The following is a 13,979-nucleotide window of genomic DNA, read 5'->3' as shown; positions in this document are numbered from 1 at the left end:
CTCTATGCGAGCAGTACATGTAATCAGCTGAGTGCTTTTCATTGCAAAGAATAAGCAGTAGCCCAGGGCATCGTGCTGTGCTACAAGCTGGTGGATACTCTTCAACCGACTAGCCATCAAGGCTTCTTCTGAGCTCTGTTTGATCTGTTCGAAGCCAGAGGATGCTGCCTGCTGGTTACCTACAGGGGACCCTCACTGATGCCAGCTTGAAGAGGGAATGGTTACTTTAGCTCTGGTCCTTCAAAATGATGTGGTCATTGTGGAACCAGGGTGGACCCACCCTCCCTCCCTGCTTCGGACATCCTCAGCTCCCCGTATGAGCATCAGTAGCTGAAGGAAGGTGACAGCCCGGCTGCCCACTACACCCTCGCACAGGAGCACAGAGTCGGTGCTGAAGGTTTCAGGCTTGTGTGTCCAAGGTACAAGTTCATGTACGGCAGCTTGCACATCCCTAAGAACTGTGTTGTCCGTGGGGTCAATCACCCTGGTTTACGTGCACTGTACAGGCATATGCAGGCCTTAGTCCAGGGTTGGGGCCCCACTGAGCTGGGCAACATACCCCCCATGGGAAGAGGGTCCCTGCTGCCAGCGGTCTGAAGAATTGTTTCCTAATACCAGAAATCACTCGCGGTGTGCTTGGAGTCTGTGTTAGCTCTCAGTGCCTACGGACCACAAGGAAACTCTGCGCTGTGTTGAGCTGGGATGGCTGCAGCTACATCGGGATGCAGGTCATACAGTTCTGGCTCTGCCCTCTATATCAGGCTGTGCCAAGGAGCTATTAAATCCTCCAGGGCTTCTCTCTGAATTCAGTGGAAAATGTAAGAGCGCTTCACCTTCCCCGCACTGTTAACCTATTTATGCAGGCTAAAAATAGACTGCAATGTAGGATGCTCTTACGGAGGTGCCAAGAGGAGAGAGACTGGAAGAAAGAGTTTTATTTGTGCAGAGCAGCCAGCTTGCACCAGGAAGCTGCTCTTCATCCGTCCCTTTGGCAGCAGTCTCCTCTGTGCAAAGCAAGGCTGGTCCCAAGAGTCAGAAGATATTTTCTGGGGGTGCTACGTAGGCAGCTCTCCTTCATCCCAGCCCTGTGGTGGGGCTGGCTGTACCCAGGGAGGGACTTGAGGCAAGCTCTCTATGACCTCCTAGAAGGCCAGTGGGCCAAAGCTTGCCCTTGAAGGCACATATATAATTCAGCAGGATTTTCATCTCAATGGGCTATCAGACTTAAAGTAGGAAAATGCAAAATAAATCTCATGAGGTTCAACAAGGACAAGTGCAAAGTCCTGCACTTAGGAGGGAGCGATCCCCTGCACCGGTGCAGGCTGGGGGTGACTGGCTGGGCAGCAGCTCTGCAGAAAAGGACCTGGAGGTGACAGGGGACAAGAAGCTGAAGAGGAGCCAGCAGCGTGCCCTGGGTGCCAAGAAGGCCAACGGCATCCTGGGCTGCACTGGTAGGAGCGTTGCCAACCGTGATTCTTCCCCTCTATTCAGCATTGGTGAGGCCACATCTGGAGTCCTGTGTCCAGTTGTGGGCCCCCCACTACAGGAAGGATGTGGACAAGTTGGAGAGAGTCCAGTGGAGGGCAGTGAAAATGGTTGTGGGGCTGGAGACAGGACTGGTGAGGAGAGGCTGGGGGAACTGGGCTGATTTAACTTGCAGAAGAGAAGACCGAGGGGGATTGAATAGCAGCCTTCACCTCCCTGCAGGGTGGTACCCAAGAGGATGGAGCTGGACTGGTCTCAGTGGGGGCAAATGACAGGATAAGGAGTAATGGGCTCAAGTTGCAGCAAGGGAAGTTGAGGTTGGATATTAGGAAAATCTTTCTCACTAGGAGGGTGGTGAAACACTGGTCCCTGGAGCCGTGGTTCTCAACCTTTTTTTGTACTGGGCACCATCTGCCAAGATTGATGGCTTGTGCCATTCCACACCCCCGGCCCTGCTGGTGCCCGGTCCACAGTCCCCTGCCCACCTGGGCCATGCTGGAGCCCCTCACCCCCAACTCGCAGCCCCCTGCCTCCCCCAGCCCTACCAAAGGGAGCCCCCACCTGCCCCCATCCCGTTCGGGCCACAACATGAGCAGCAAATGCTGCTTCCATCCCACCCACCGAGCAGCGAGTGCAGGTCCCTGTGTGTGTCAGCACTGGCCCTGTGCCGCCAGCCCAGGCACGCAGCTCCCCACTGCGAAGGACCGTCTCCACCCCCTTCTGCCTCTGGAGGCCAGGAGCGTTTCCCCTCCCTGCTCCCCCTGCCCTGCCACAGTCCCACGCCCAGCCACGTTTCCTCAGTGCCGGACACACACGTATATTTCCCCCCACCCCCAGCTCTCCGGACAGCATGCTGGCCGCGTGCGTCTGCTTGTGGAGATGCACATGCGCCCGCTACCTCCAGTCGTCCCAGGCAGCCAGCCTGCAAGGGGAAACCCATGCTTTTGCACATTTTTCTGGGACTTGCTCATGACCCTTTCAGATACTCTTGCGACCCACTTTTGGGTCTCGGCGCGCCGGTTGAGAAACGCGGGCCTAGAGAGATGGTGGAGGTTTTTAAGACCTGGCTTGACAAAGCCTTGGCTGGGATGATGTAGTTGGGGCTGGTCCTGCTTGGAGCAGGGGGTTGGACTAGATGTGACCTCCTGAGGTCCCTTCCACCCTCATGTTCTGTGACTCTGTGAAAACCTGAGGTTCTTCCCCTGCGTCCTTAGAGCGTGAGCAGCTGACTTGGTCCCACCAGATGGAGCAATGTCTGTGGGGATAGAGGGGATTTCACAACAGCTAAGCCCCCAAATCCAGCCTGTCAGCAGCACTCACTGGTTACTGCCATCTCTTGATACTTGTCTAAAATCTGTGGGGTTTTTCAATCTTCTTTTTCTCTTAGCCTTAAAAGAACGACAGACATGATGTTTGGAGGAAAACAAGTGGTGGTGTGCGGCTACGGAGAGGTGAGGCTTTAATATTTCATCACTAAATACCATTTGCTAGCTGCTGCTGCTTGCAGATGCAAAATTAATTTCCCTGGGCTTGGCTCTATCTGAGGGCACTTCATGTCCCCAGGGCTCCTCCCTGCACTTGCTCTTATCTGCAACCTTTCGGAAAGGAGCAGCCCTATTAGACAAAATAGGATTTTTAACCTACAAATTTCTGTGCATTTTTTCTTGTACCAGTAGATGTTAAAAGTAACGTCTGATGTAAACATACATGTGCAGTTACAACAAGGAGTATTAAAATACAATTGGGGCAAATCAGTTGCCTTATTTGCCTGCATACAGTGCATCTCAGAGTTAAGGTGAACACCCAGGTTTTGAAAGAGGCATGTTGTACATGACAATATGGTAATCCCTCTTCAGTTGGATCTGCCAGTGCTGCTGCTTCTTCCCCAGTGGAAAGAAACCTCTCTTCCCAGGGCTCGGCTTGTGGACTAGTTCCGGTCGGGTCTGCACTCGTGCCCCGGGAGCTGGATGGAGAACCCCCAGCTCATTTCACATGAGTCCCTGAGCAAACATCAGGTGGCTCGACTGAGATATAAGAATCGAATGCACACGGTGAATGCCTGTTCCACTAAGCTCCAGGAATGAGTGCGCAGCCAAACACGTTCGGGAAGCTCTTGGCCGGTTAGCTGAGCCCATGAATTCCCTCTACAGAGCCGGCAGCATCTGACCTGCCCCCTCTCTGCTGTTCTCTCTCTGCAGGTCGGAAAGGGCTGCTGCGCAGCTTTGAAGGCCATGGGCTCTATAGTGTATGTGACCGAGATCGATCCAATCTGTGCCCTGCAGGCCTGGTAAGAAGAGGTGCCCAAGGCCTGGGTCCTGCTGTGGCTTTTTCTCTGTAGCAGGGAGAGCGAGGGCACAGTCCCTCTCCAGCAGGTCCGTGGACCAGATCCGATGCATGGACTGACCCTGTGCACTGGGCCCGGGGCTGCTCGCTGGCCCAATCTGGCACGTAGGGCCATGTGGCTCCCCAGGGATCCAGACATTTTGCAGGAGAGGGGTCTTTTTTCCTAGGGAGCTGCCTGTTAAGCTGTCCGCTGCCAAGCCAGCTCCACTGCTCCAGCTAGAGGAAGCAGTAAGCAGTTCAAAGGTGTCGTGGTGCCACTAGCAGGATAAAAGACTCATCCGTCCCATACCATCCCAGCTGGGCTCCCATCTTCTGGGCTCTAGTCATGCCTTGCAGCTGCCAGCATCACCCCCAAGGCTCAGCGCATGTTGCCTTCTCCTCCCATGTGCATGCTGCAGTGACCTCTGCCTTGGGGTCCTCCATAGGAAACCCGGCTGGCTGCAGTGATGCTGTTTACACTTGTCCCGTAGGGGTACCAAGCCTGGGGGTTGCTTTGCGAAGTGCTGGAAGCTGTTACGGGCTTTAATAAACACATAGCCCCTTCCCCTCTCACAACACACACTTGCAGCACAGTTACAGTCAGAAAAGGGCTAATGGAGGCTGCTTAATTAGCAGATCTGGTTTGCCTCTCCTTGATACCGTCTACTTGGACCCAAACACGGGTGTTGATCAGCTGCAGGGGACTGAGCTGGGCTCTGTTCTGCCTCGTGTGTGAACTGAATTGTTGCTTCAGTCACTTGGCTGTTTCACCCAGCGGTGTGCTCAGTGCTGCACAAGTGAGGCCAGAAACCCCAGCGAGAAAACTTGCATCCAGTTCAGCTCATGAATATAGCAGGAGTGAGATGGCAGGAGGAGTTTGAATTTGGGGACGGCCTTGCAAGCTGAGATTAAGAGGTCAGCGCACAAAATCTCTGAGCCTGGAGGTTTCAAGGCAGAGGGCAAGTTTAGGCTGGGATCATGGAGAAGCAGGGTTGGGAGAGAGGTCCAGAGGTCACATCGAATCCCACCCCCTGCCTGAGGCAGGATCATCCCTATGCACACCATCCTCAGACAAACCCACAGTTGAACCTCTCAGTAAAACTACCATTGACCTTGACACAACACGGACATCACGCCTGAACCAGACGCCGGTAAAGCAGGGGAACCACAGCAGCCAATGTTAAAGGGAGGTTAAACTACACTCAAGAGATCCCAGGTAGAGGTCCATCCCCCTCCTACAAAGGCTAAAGCTCCTGTAGCAAGGGGATGGATCTTTGGATCCCAAAAGAAACCAGCTTTCTTTCCAGCCCTGCTGGCACCCCCGGGAACTATTGGTGTCTGTGAGAGCCGTTGGGTGCTCAGCCCCTTTGTAAAACAAACCTGCCTACTTAGTGCCTCAGGGCAACAGTTCCTCGGTCGCCAGACACTTGAGCTCCTCTGAGATAGCAACTCGACGTGCCCCTGCTCTTGGGGTAGTGCAGATCATTCGGGAAGCCCCGTCTCTGGCTCCGGTCCCCTGGGGATCCTCCAAACCTTGTCTATTCCTGTCCATCCTCAGACTCTCTATATTTTTCTTCCTCCCAGCATGGATGGGTTCCGGCTCGTCAAGCTCAACGAGGTCATCAGACAAGTCGACATCGTCATCACCTGTACAGGTGCGTGGGTCACAGGGCAGGGGGGCTTGCTGCAAGGTGAAGGGCACCTGAGTGGCAGGTCGAGCACTTCCAAAAAGAGCGGGCAGTGAAGATGCAAACCTGGCTGCTTGGAGCATGCGTGGCCAGTTGCTAACCCTCAGTAGCCAGGGGCTGCCCCCCAAGCTAGCACACGCTTTCCTGCTAGCTTCTCTCCAGGAACCACGGGCTCCTGGCTGCTGTGGGGTTGGCTTTGCATGTGACAGGCCTGTAATATCCCTGATGTGTTAGCCTTTGTCCATACATGCCTCCCTACATGCACCCCGCACCCACCTCCAATATAAATACTGCAGCAGGAGGCCACATGAGTCCCCAGCCCTATCCCAAAAGCGCCCCAGTGGGCACACGGGCTCAGGGAGCTGTTTGGAGAGAGACCAAGAGAAGCAAACCGGGCAGGCAGGGCTGCGCTTCGGGCGAGGGAGAGCGGGCAACTGTGAGCACCGTTCTTGGTGCTCGGGAGCGTTTTGCTTGTTGCTGTCTGATGATAATGTTACTCCTGCGCTCCATCGTGGTCCGCGTTGGTCTTTAGCACCACAACCTTCTGTGTTGAAAGGCAACAAGAACGTGGTGACAAGAGAACACCTCGACCGAATGAAGAACAGCTGCATTGTGTGTAACATGGGGCACTCCAACACCGAAATAGATGTGGTAAGGACTGGGGGTCCCTCCAGGGTGTGGGGGTGGGGACGGGACTCTCCTAGGGTCCTAACAGGGGTTCCCCCCTCCTGCCCCTCATTGCTGCAGCAACAAAAGGCTCAGAGATCAGTCAGTCACCTGCTGAGGTGTCTAATCACTGCTCTGGGCATCCGTAGGGGCACCCATCATATTCGGCACTCCTGGCCCTACCAGCTGTTTTGTGCTAGCAGTGATGGATGGGCCTGAAGTTAATCACTGGATTTGCAGTCAGAAGAGTTCAGGCGCTGGCTGTTGCTAGAGCACGGGCTGTGATAACGCGAGCGAGCAGCTCCTCAGCACAATGCATAGCGGGTGGAAGGGGGCCCCGTGCGGTTTCCCTTTCCTGCCGCATCGCTGGCTCTTTAAATGACGGGAACCCCATGTTCCAGGCCAGCCTGCGGACCCCCGAGCTGACTTGGGAGAGGGTGAGATCTCAAGTAGACCACGTCATCTGGCCAGACGGAAAGAGGATAGTGCTGCTGGCAGAGGTAAGCGGCACGTGAAGGTCAGGGGCCTTGTAGCTCACTTTTGTAACCCGCTGCGTGGGCTGGAAGGTCTCTTGGGCGAGGATGATTTGGGACACCCCCGTCCCTGTGGTGTCTGCCCAAACTAGACGTTCCCCTCACAGCCTCTCCCCCATGGCAGTTCCCTCCCTGGCTTTCCTCGGCATTAACTCTCCTCAGCTGAGCTACGAACAATAACTGAGAGGTCACCTGAGGACTGCTGAGAAGATGAGCGATGCGTACGTGGCTTCCCTGGGGCTGTGACCTGTAGCCAGCTCCTGGGAGGCATTTCCAAGGGCTTCCCAACAGAAGCAGGAGGCAGCATCCCCGTGCAGGTCCACATCCAGTCCACCCCAGCTGGTCAACGCTCGGATCAGGGGAAATCTTTTGGCAGTGACACGTGGGTGTTGGTGACTCACTGGGGAGACATGACTGCGGATGCTGGTTGCTAGCAGGTTTCACCAGGCTGCAAAGGCTAATCCCAGCATCCTGGCTCGGGTCCAGCCGAGTTCACTACTCCTGCTCCCCTAGATCTCCCAGCAGGTCCCGTAGGGAACCTCCACATCTGTGGAGTGTAGTTGTGCGCTGTCTGAGAGCTGCTGCGCTCCAAGCCAGACGGGAACACGTCACCGGTAGCTTGACTCGCCCCTGCATCTCCTGCGCAGATTTGGGAGGGCTGCGTGCCCCTCCGGCCCGAGGCACGCGGCAAGGCCACAGTTTTATTCTGTCTTGCAGGGCCGTCTGCTGAACCTCAGCTGCTCCACCGTCCCCACCTTTGTGCTGTCCATCACTGCAACCACTCAGGTGAGCGGGGTCCAGGTGCAGGAGGCAGGAGCCTGGTTAGCGCCGCGGCCTCTCCTTGATGCTGTCTACTTGGAGCAAAACAAGGGTGACTCAGCCCGATGTCTTCTCTCTGCAGGCTCTGGCATTGATAGAGCTGTACAACGCCCCGGAAGGGCGCTACAAGCAGGATGTCTACCTGCTGCCGAAGAAGATGGGTAAGGATGGACCCAGCACCTTGTTCTCCTGTCACGGAGGTGGAGCAGGGCTGGGAGACCTCAGTGGCTTGGGCATACTGCATTTGTCTCGTTGCTTCCTGCTAGGCTCTGTGTCTGGGAAATGAGAGCAGAGAGCTGAGTCAGCCCCTTGGGCATCACCTTGAGCAGGCCTGTTAGACCCGCTGTAAGCAGGCACCTCTTCCCAGGAGGTTTGACTGTCTCAGGGTCTGTAGAGAGGAGACCCCAAGCTCTTCCTTGCGGGAAAGTGGGCAGCAGTGCTGCAGCTCCAGGATGGAGCCTTTTATCTCCACACCCCTGCCCAAGCCACAGCCCTCCAGGTCCGGCACTGCTTGATGAGACCTAAATGGGTGAACAGAGGAGGAAACACTAAAGCGGCCGGGGGGCATGAACACCCAGGGGAGCAGGCCCTGCACTCTGTACCGGGACAGGAGTCCTCGTACAGGCAGGATGGGCCACAGCAGACCGTTGCATTTGGTTTGGGACTTTAGTCTGCAAAACCCTGCGTAGCGAGCATTTCCGTGAACTCCATGCAGAAGGGAGGTGTTGAGCAGGGAGACCCAGGTGCTGTCCCCTGGCCTCGCTCACTTCCCAGGCCTTGATCTCATTCCAGATGAGTATGTGGCGAGTCTGCACCTCCCAACGTTCGATGCGCACCTGACCGAGCTGACGGACGAGCAAGCGAAATACCTGGGACTGAATAAGAACGGGCCTTTCAAACCAAACTACTACAGGTGCTGGCTTGGGGCAGCCTGTTCCTCTCTGGGAGGCGGGGGAGGGGGCGATACAGCTGCCTACATCTGTGCGTGTGTGAGGATCAGCTCGAAGCTCTCCGTGTGATCAAGAACGTGCGCGATTTAGGGTCCTGCCACACATTCAAACTAAAGCTGGATTGAAACCCACTGTAAAGTTATTACGTGTTTTCAGCCACTAACTTTGTAGCTGATCAGTTCTCTTTATAGCCGGATGGATATTTTTATGGTATGCTCTTCATTACTCTGCACATGTGACTGGTGTAAATTTATGGCGCGATTCACCAGTTAATTGCATTATACATGTAATGTGTGGCAGGGGCCTAAGAGCCTGGTCTCACTGATCCAGAGGGAGGGTGTCACTGGTGACCTGGTGCTTGCCATCTGGCCAGGTGGGGCCAGACTGACCCAGAAGGCCCCTTGTCCTCCCGTGTCCCCACATGCTGTGCGCGGTGGGGTGCAGGACAGGGAGAGCTCTGACTCGGCGCCTTGCCGAGACGAAGCCGCCTGGTATACCCAGTGGCAGCTGTCCTTGGAAAGCAGCAGAGCTCGCAGCACGGCCGTCTGGCCAGCTCAGAAGCCCAATTGGTTTTCAAGCTTGACGAGCACAGAACGGGCACCCAGGCCCGTTCCCCAGGGTCACGTCCCTCGGGAAAGAGTCATAGAGAAGTGGGGCTGAAAGGGAGCTCCAGAGATCTAGTCCTGAGGAAGGATCAGCCCTCTCCAAACCAGCCCCTATAAATCCGTTGTCCGACGTGACAGTTAATCCGGACTCGATTGACACGGTCAACCCTGACACCACACAGACATCACACCCGAACCTGCCACGGGTGAAGCAGGGAGACTGCGGCGGGCAGCGTCCTCTTGATGCAATGTGCTCTCCATCACGTGTCGGGGCAGATAGTCCCCCTGACGTGTTGTCCTCCTCTTTGTGCCTTTGAGCATCTACCTCCACTTGTTTAACGCCCCCTCCCCATTTCTCCGGTGGGCTCTGGCTTCCTCATAGTCTGCACAGAGCAGGTGACAGATATTGGCAGCGCAGCACAGTAGGAGACCTCAGATCGTCGCTGTTTGGGGCCAGCCAGTTAGAAAGAACATCTTCCCCTTCATTAAAGTCCCAGCGCTCCTTTCTGCAACGAGAGAGAGCAAGTGGGTGCGCCCCCACAGAGCTGTCGGAGCGGGGGCTGAACATGTCCCTCGTCCTGGTGAGCCCTAGAGCAGGATGTCCCCAGAGTCCTGTCGGACACGACTCGCCCAGGCACTGGTGCCAAACTGAAGGCTCCCAAATCCCAAACCCCAAAAACGATCAGTGAGGGGTGAGCACGACCTGTCGGAGTCCGGTAAGTTGAGAACCGCATGCGTTTTACACCCCTGTGCTCACTGAAAGCTTCGTGTCTTGTCTCTTTTCCTAGGTATTAAGTTCCTGCAGCCAGAAGAAGCGTAAGGAAGAAGAACTCACGTCTTTTCCCAACTACTGTACAGGACGAAACAGTACAAGCTTCCCAAGTCAGAGCTGGACTTGCTCAAATAGTAGACAGTGTGTTAGGTTATTTATTTATTAAACTAGAATACTGTACATGCGGCCTCTACCAATGGTGTTTTTTACTGCCATGGGACTGTGAGACAGTTGATTTTTTAATTCTTTTTCTGTTTTTTTATTTTTTGTCGGGGGGAGGCAGAGGAAGCAAGTCGGAGGCAAAAAGGAAGGCTGGTTGAGTGAATTTGCTGCAAAGTCTCTGTCAGCTTCAAGTAACCCGTGACCTCTGTCCGTCTACTGGCATACACAGGTGTGGAGGGAAGCGGGCGAGAGCAGATTTTGAGGCGGGACGTTACTCTGGGTGCCCGTTTTCTGCGTGGAAGTAAAATCCACAGCAGTCGCAAGAACCAGACCTCAGTGCGCAGGGCCAGGTGGGGGGCTCCGCTCTTTACTTCTCCCACCATTTTAAACCCAAACTAGCACTGCCCCCTTGGCTCTTGCTCTTGCTGAAGGGGTGCAGCTGCCTTCGTGCCTCTCCCGGCGGCTCCCCAGGGTACCGCTCTCGTTTCCTTCTGCTGGTCTGGCAAGGGGCGGCTCGGACCACGAGCCCAAGCGCTGCTGGAAGCTGCAGCCGAGGGGCTCAGCGGACAGCCCGAGTGGGGGACGCCCCTGCCTGAAATTGGGAGCCAGCACGGCAGAGACGAGCCCGCTCTCTAGCAGTCTCGGATGGACGCTCTAGGGTTCCCGTCCATGGAGTGCAAGACCCACCGACGCACCCACTCAGCCACTTCGCAGTACTTCTCTGCGGCTTACGACCAGTGCCACGCTTCCACCAAAACAATCTCCTCCTGAGATGCGGCGTGGAGCCTCGAGCTCTCCCACGGGAGAGCCTTGCTGCTCTGTTGACAAGCGCTGCCTCCATCCCGGGGTCAGCCTTGGGGACGACACCCCCTGAGCGCACTCTTCTCGCTGCCGTGGAGGGAGGCGGCAAGGTTGATCATGCCCAAGGACGGTTCTTGATGCTACAGATCCTTCTCCAGTCGGTATTTCAGCCCTCGCCTGGAGTCTTGCTGTGTACAGCGACACCTGTTTAACAGAAGTGCTTCCCAGACTCCCAGCACTGGATCTGCCAGCAGCTTATTTCCATAGTTCATTGCTTAACAAATTCTGGAAAATCTTCTTTGGTTATGAGAACACCAAACCCCAGCACAATTACTGCACCACATTCTCCGGCTTGAAAATTAGGTTTTCAGCTCAGAATCGCTGTTGCATTTATGTGACATCGAGTCTAGAGGTGAGAGTGCCATGGAAGACAAGCCACCATCATCGTGTGTTCTGGCGTAGAGGTCCTGCCTGGATGGTACATGCAATGCACCTGGACGCACCCCCCCAAGATCACTGTTTGATGGCCGTGTCTCATCGTACCGAACGTCCTGAGGACGTCGTTCTTCGTATCAGAACTGCAAGAACTTCAGCCAGCGCTTGCCAAACCTCCGCGAGAAGCACTGGCCTGAGCACCCAGGCCTTTATTCGATGCTCTCCACCATGGTATCTGAGCATCTGATCAAAGGAGGTTCTCTGAATCCTCAGCCTTCCTGAAAGAGGTTTCTCTGGCATTTTTTTCATGTACAGCCCCCCCGCAATGAACTGTGGTCTTACCGGCAGGTTGTAGGGCTGTCGCCCCTAGAGATGACGACTGCTTCCTAGGCTGGCTCGTCCCACATCAGGATTGCTCCCTAGAGCAAGCTTGCCTCTTTGCTTTTCAGTAAAACCTCAAAAAACCCATGTGATGGAGCTTTCCTTCTAACGTGCTGTCGGAAACCCTCGGCAGCCACGTGTAAGGGCAGAACGATCAGCGATCAGTCTGTTCCCTGAATCTTCTCTTCTTGGCGAATTATACTTGGATCATAACACTTCTAGAAAGAGATCACCTGAAGTGTTTTTCTAAGGCAGGTTGGCCTTATTCCATGACACCGGTTGAGTTGTCCAGCCTGTAGGGACCCGCTTCATTACAAGACTCCTCCATTTGGTGCGTTTGTAAACGTGGGCCAAAATCTCGGTCCCCGGGCCATGCCTTCTGTTGACTGCATGAGAGCCAGGATTTCACTCTTCGGCTGCACTGCTTTGGGGGGCAAAAGGCCCACAAACCGACCCACCCGTGTCGCTCTTCACGATCCCGGCATGTAGCGGCTGCCCGAGCGGCCAAGGAGAAAGGGACAGACGGGGAAGGGGAGCATGTCCCGGCAGTGCGACACGGCGATCGCAGCGCAGTATCCCAATAGCCAGGGACCGGGAAACACGCAACTCGCCTCTGATGTAGCTTAGACCGCGGGGAGCCAGTGTCCGGGTCTGACAGCGCATCCACACATCCAACACGGTCACCTGCTCTTTATCTCCCGGGGCTGCGTCGGGTGTGTGACACTGCTTGTTCAACGGGTGTTGGCTTTCGGCCCCGGTCTGCCTCTGCTCTGCAGGTCAACTTCTCAGCGCTCGGGCCCGGGGTCAGTTAAGGAGCAATGTGGTATTTCTGCAGCTACCGCTGCCCACTGCCTCAGCCTCCCCAGGTGGGTGTCACGGCGCTGGTGTGAAATCCCAGCCGTGGCTAACAACGGCTGACACCGCTCTTCTCCCAGCACGCTCTCACCTGTGCGTTGGGCACGCGTGTCCCAGACTGGAATAAAGGCTGAGGCCCTGGGCTACGCGGCAGCATGGCTGGCAGGGTTGGGGCTGGCAATGTCGTCTCGCGCAGCCGGGAGCCCAGGGCACCCCACGGCCTGGCTCACGAGCGGTCTCCCGTTGTGGGCAGCGGGCACCTGCTCTGCTGGCCGCACTCGGGCACCGACTGGGCATGTGGCAACAGCTGGTCTCCCTGAGAGCTGGTGAGAGCACGGGCCTTTCACACCAGCGCGGCGGCACCGCTGGCCACCCCCTACCTTGGTCGGGGACGCCAGCTGGCCGTGTCGCCTCTGGGGCGGAGCCGTCGGGGAAGGCAGCGGTGGGTTGCGTCGGTCACGGCGGGAGAAGCAGGATCCGCCCCGGGGGAGAGAGCAGTCCCATCCCTGCAGCGGAGGACAGTCGCTTCCCTGGTCCACGTCCGTCACTGGTGCGGCCCGTGGTGGGGCTGTCCTCCCGGCAGAGTCTGTGCTGATTTTAAACCTATTTTATCTTCTGTGTAGATACAAGAAGGAAAAAAATAATAACGACACCAGATCCTCCGAAATGACTTTTTTCCCCTTGAATCTTTTCAAACGCTTTCTCCATGCGATTCCGCTTTTCCGTAAGCTTTTCTGCTTGCTTGGCTTCGAATCAATCTGGGGAATCCTCCTCTCAGAGTTGTCCCCAGGGGGTTTCTTTGGTTTTTTTAATGTAACAAATTAAAAAAGAAAAAAAAAAGAGGGGGGAAAGGAGAGTGGAGACACCAGCACGATGATCTGAGGAGGGGAATCCTGTTGTTGAACTTTAGAAACCAGGACAAAAATGAAATAATCTGTCACATCTACAGTCGGAGATGACATTGCGAAGTGTAACCTTTTCAAACGGATGTTTTAAATATTCATGTCTGAGTGATTGTATTAGAGCAGCAATAAAGACTCTGTAATCTCAAAACGCCAATAAAGCGTTGGAAAAGTGGCTGGTGCCCGGGCTGTTCACCGTGCAGGGACAGCGGTGGGACCGTGGCCGGCGTCTGCCCCGGGCAGTCGAGTGCTAAAGAGGAGCTAAAAACCAGGGAGGGGAGGCGGGACCGGCCAGGGCCAGGGCCAGGCGCTCGGGGCAGCCCCCAGGCCGTGACGAGCCTCCAGCCCGCTCCCCTCGCCCCTGTCCCGGCAGGGGAGCGGGGCCGGCCCTCGTGGCAGTCCGCGTCCCCCCGCCGGTTCTCGCTCCCTCTGCCCCGAGCGGCAGCCCGGCCGGGCAGAGGGGACCCCCGTGGGCAGCGACTCGGCAGCAGGCTGCGGCCCGGGGGCCCTGGCTGGGGGGTCTGCTGCTCGGCTGCTGCCGGGCCCTCGGCTCGCGTCCCGCTCGGCCTGGCCAGGCCTGACTTCTCCGGGGTTTGACCTGGA

General features: G+C 56.1%; 1 protein-coding gene across 7 annotated transcripts in view; it reads left to right on the top strand.

Annotated features, from left to right (window-relative positions):
• AHCYL2 (adenosylhomocysteinase like 2) overlaps nt 1–10,020 on the top strand; it is a 151,795-nt gene extending 141,775 nt beyond the window's left edge. For 4 of the 7 annotated variants that reach the window (XM_019543826.1, XM_019543822.1, XM_019543820.1 and 1 more), the window contains exons 9-17: nt 2,873–2,936; nt 3,684–3,772; nt 5,392–5,462; nt 6,028–6,146; nt 6,563–6,661; nt 7,412–7,480; nt 7,596–7,674; nt 8,306–8,426; nt 9,857–10,020. In XM_019543826.1, the coding sequence (XP_019399371.1) occupies nt 2,873–2,936; nt 3,684–3,772; nt 5,392–5,462; nt 6,028–6,146; nt 6,563–6,661; nt 7,412–7,480; nt 7,596–7,674; nt 8,306–8,426; nt 9,857–9,863 (718 nt within the window). In that variant the 3' untranslated portion in view covers nt 9,864–10,020. The remainder of the gene's footprint in view (nt 1–2,872; nt 2,937–3,683; nt 3,773–5,391; nt 5,463–6,027; nt 6,147–6,562; nt 6,662–7,411; nt 7,481–7,595; nt 7,675–8,305; nt 8,427–9,856) is intronic. The other 3 variants (XM_019543827.1, XM_019543824.1, XM_019543821.1) reach the window with 1 other exon arrangement.
• The last annotated feature ends 3,959 nt before the right edge of the window (nt 10,021–13,979 follow it).

The sequence above is a fragment of the Crocodylus porosus genome, unplaced genomic scaffold (genome assembly GCF_001723895.1).
Source record: "Crocodylus porosus isolate Cpor-Errol unplaced genomic scaffold, CroPor_comp1, whole genome shotgun sequence".
Classification (NCBI taxonomy): domain Eukaryota; kingdom Metazoa; phylum Chordata; order Crocodylia; family Crocodylidae; genus Crocodylus; species Crocodylus porosus.
The sequence above is the reverse complement of the archived record's forward strand: the minus strand, read 5'-3'. Positions and strand labels throughout refer to the sequence as shown.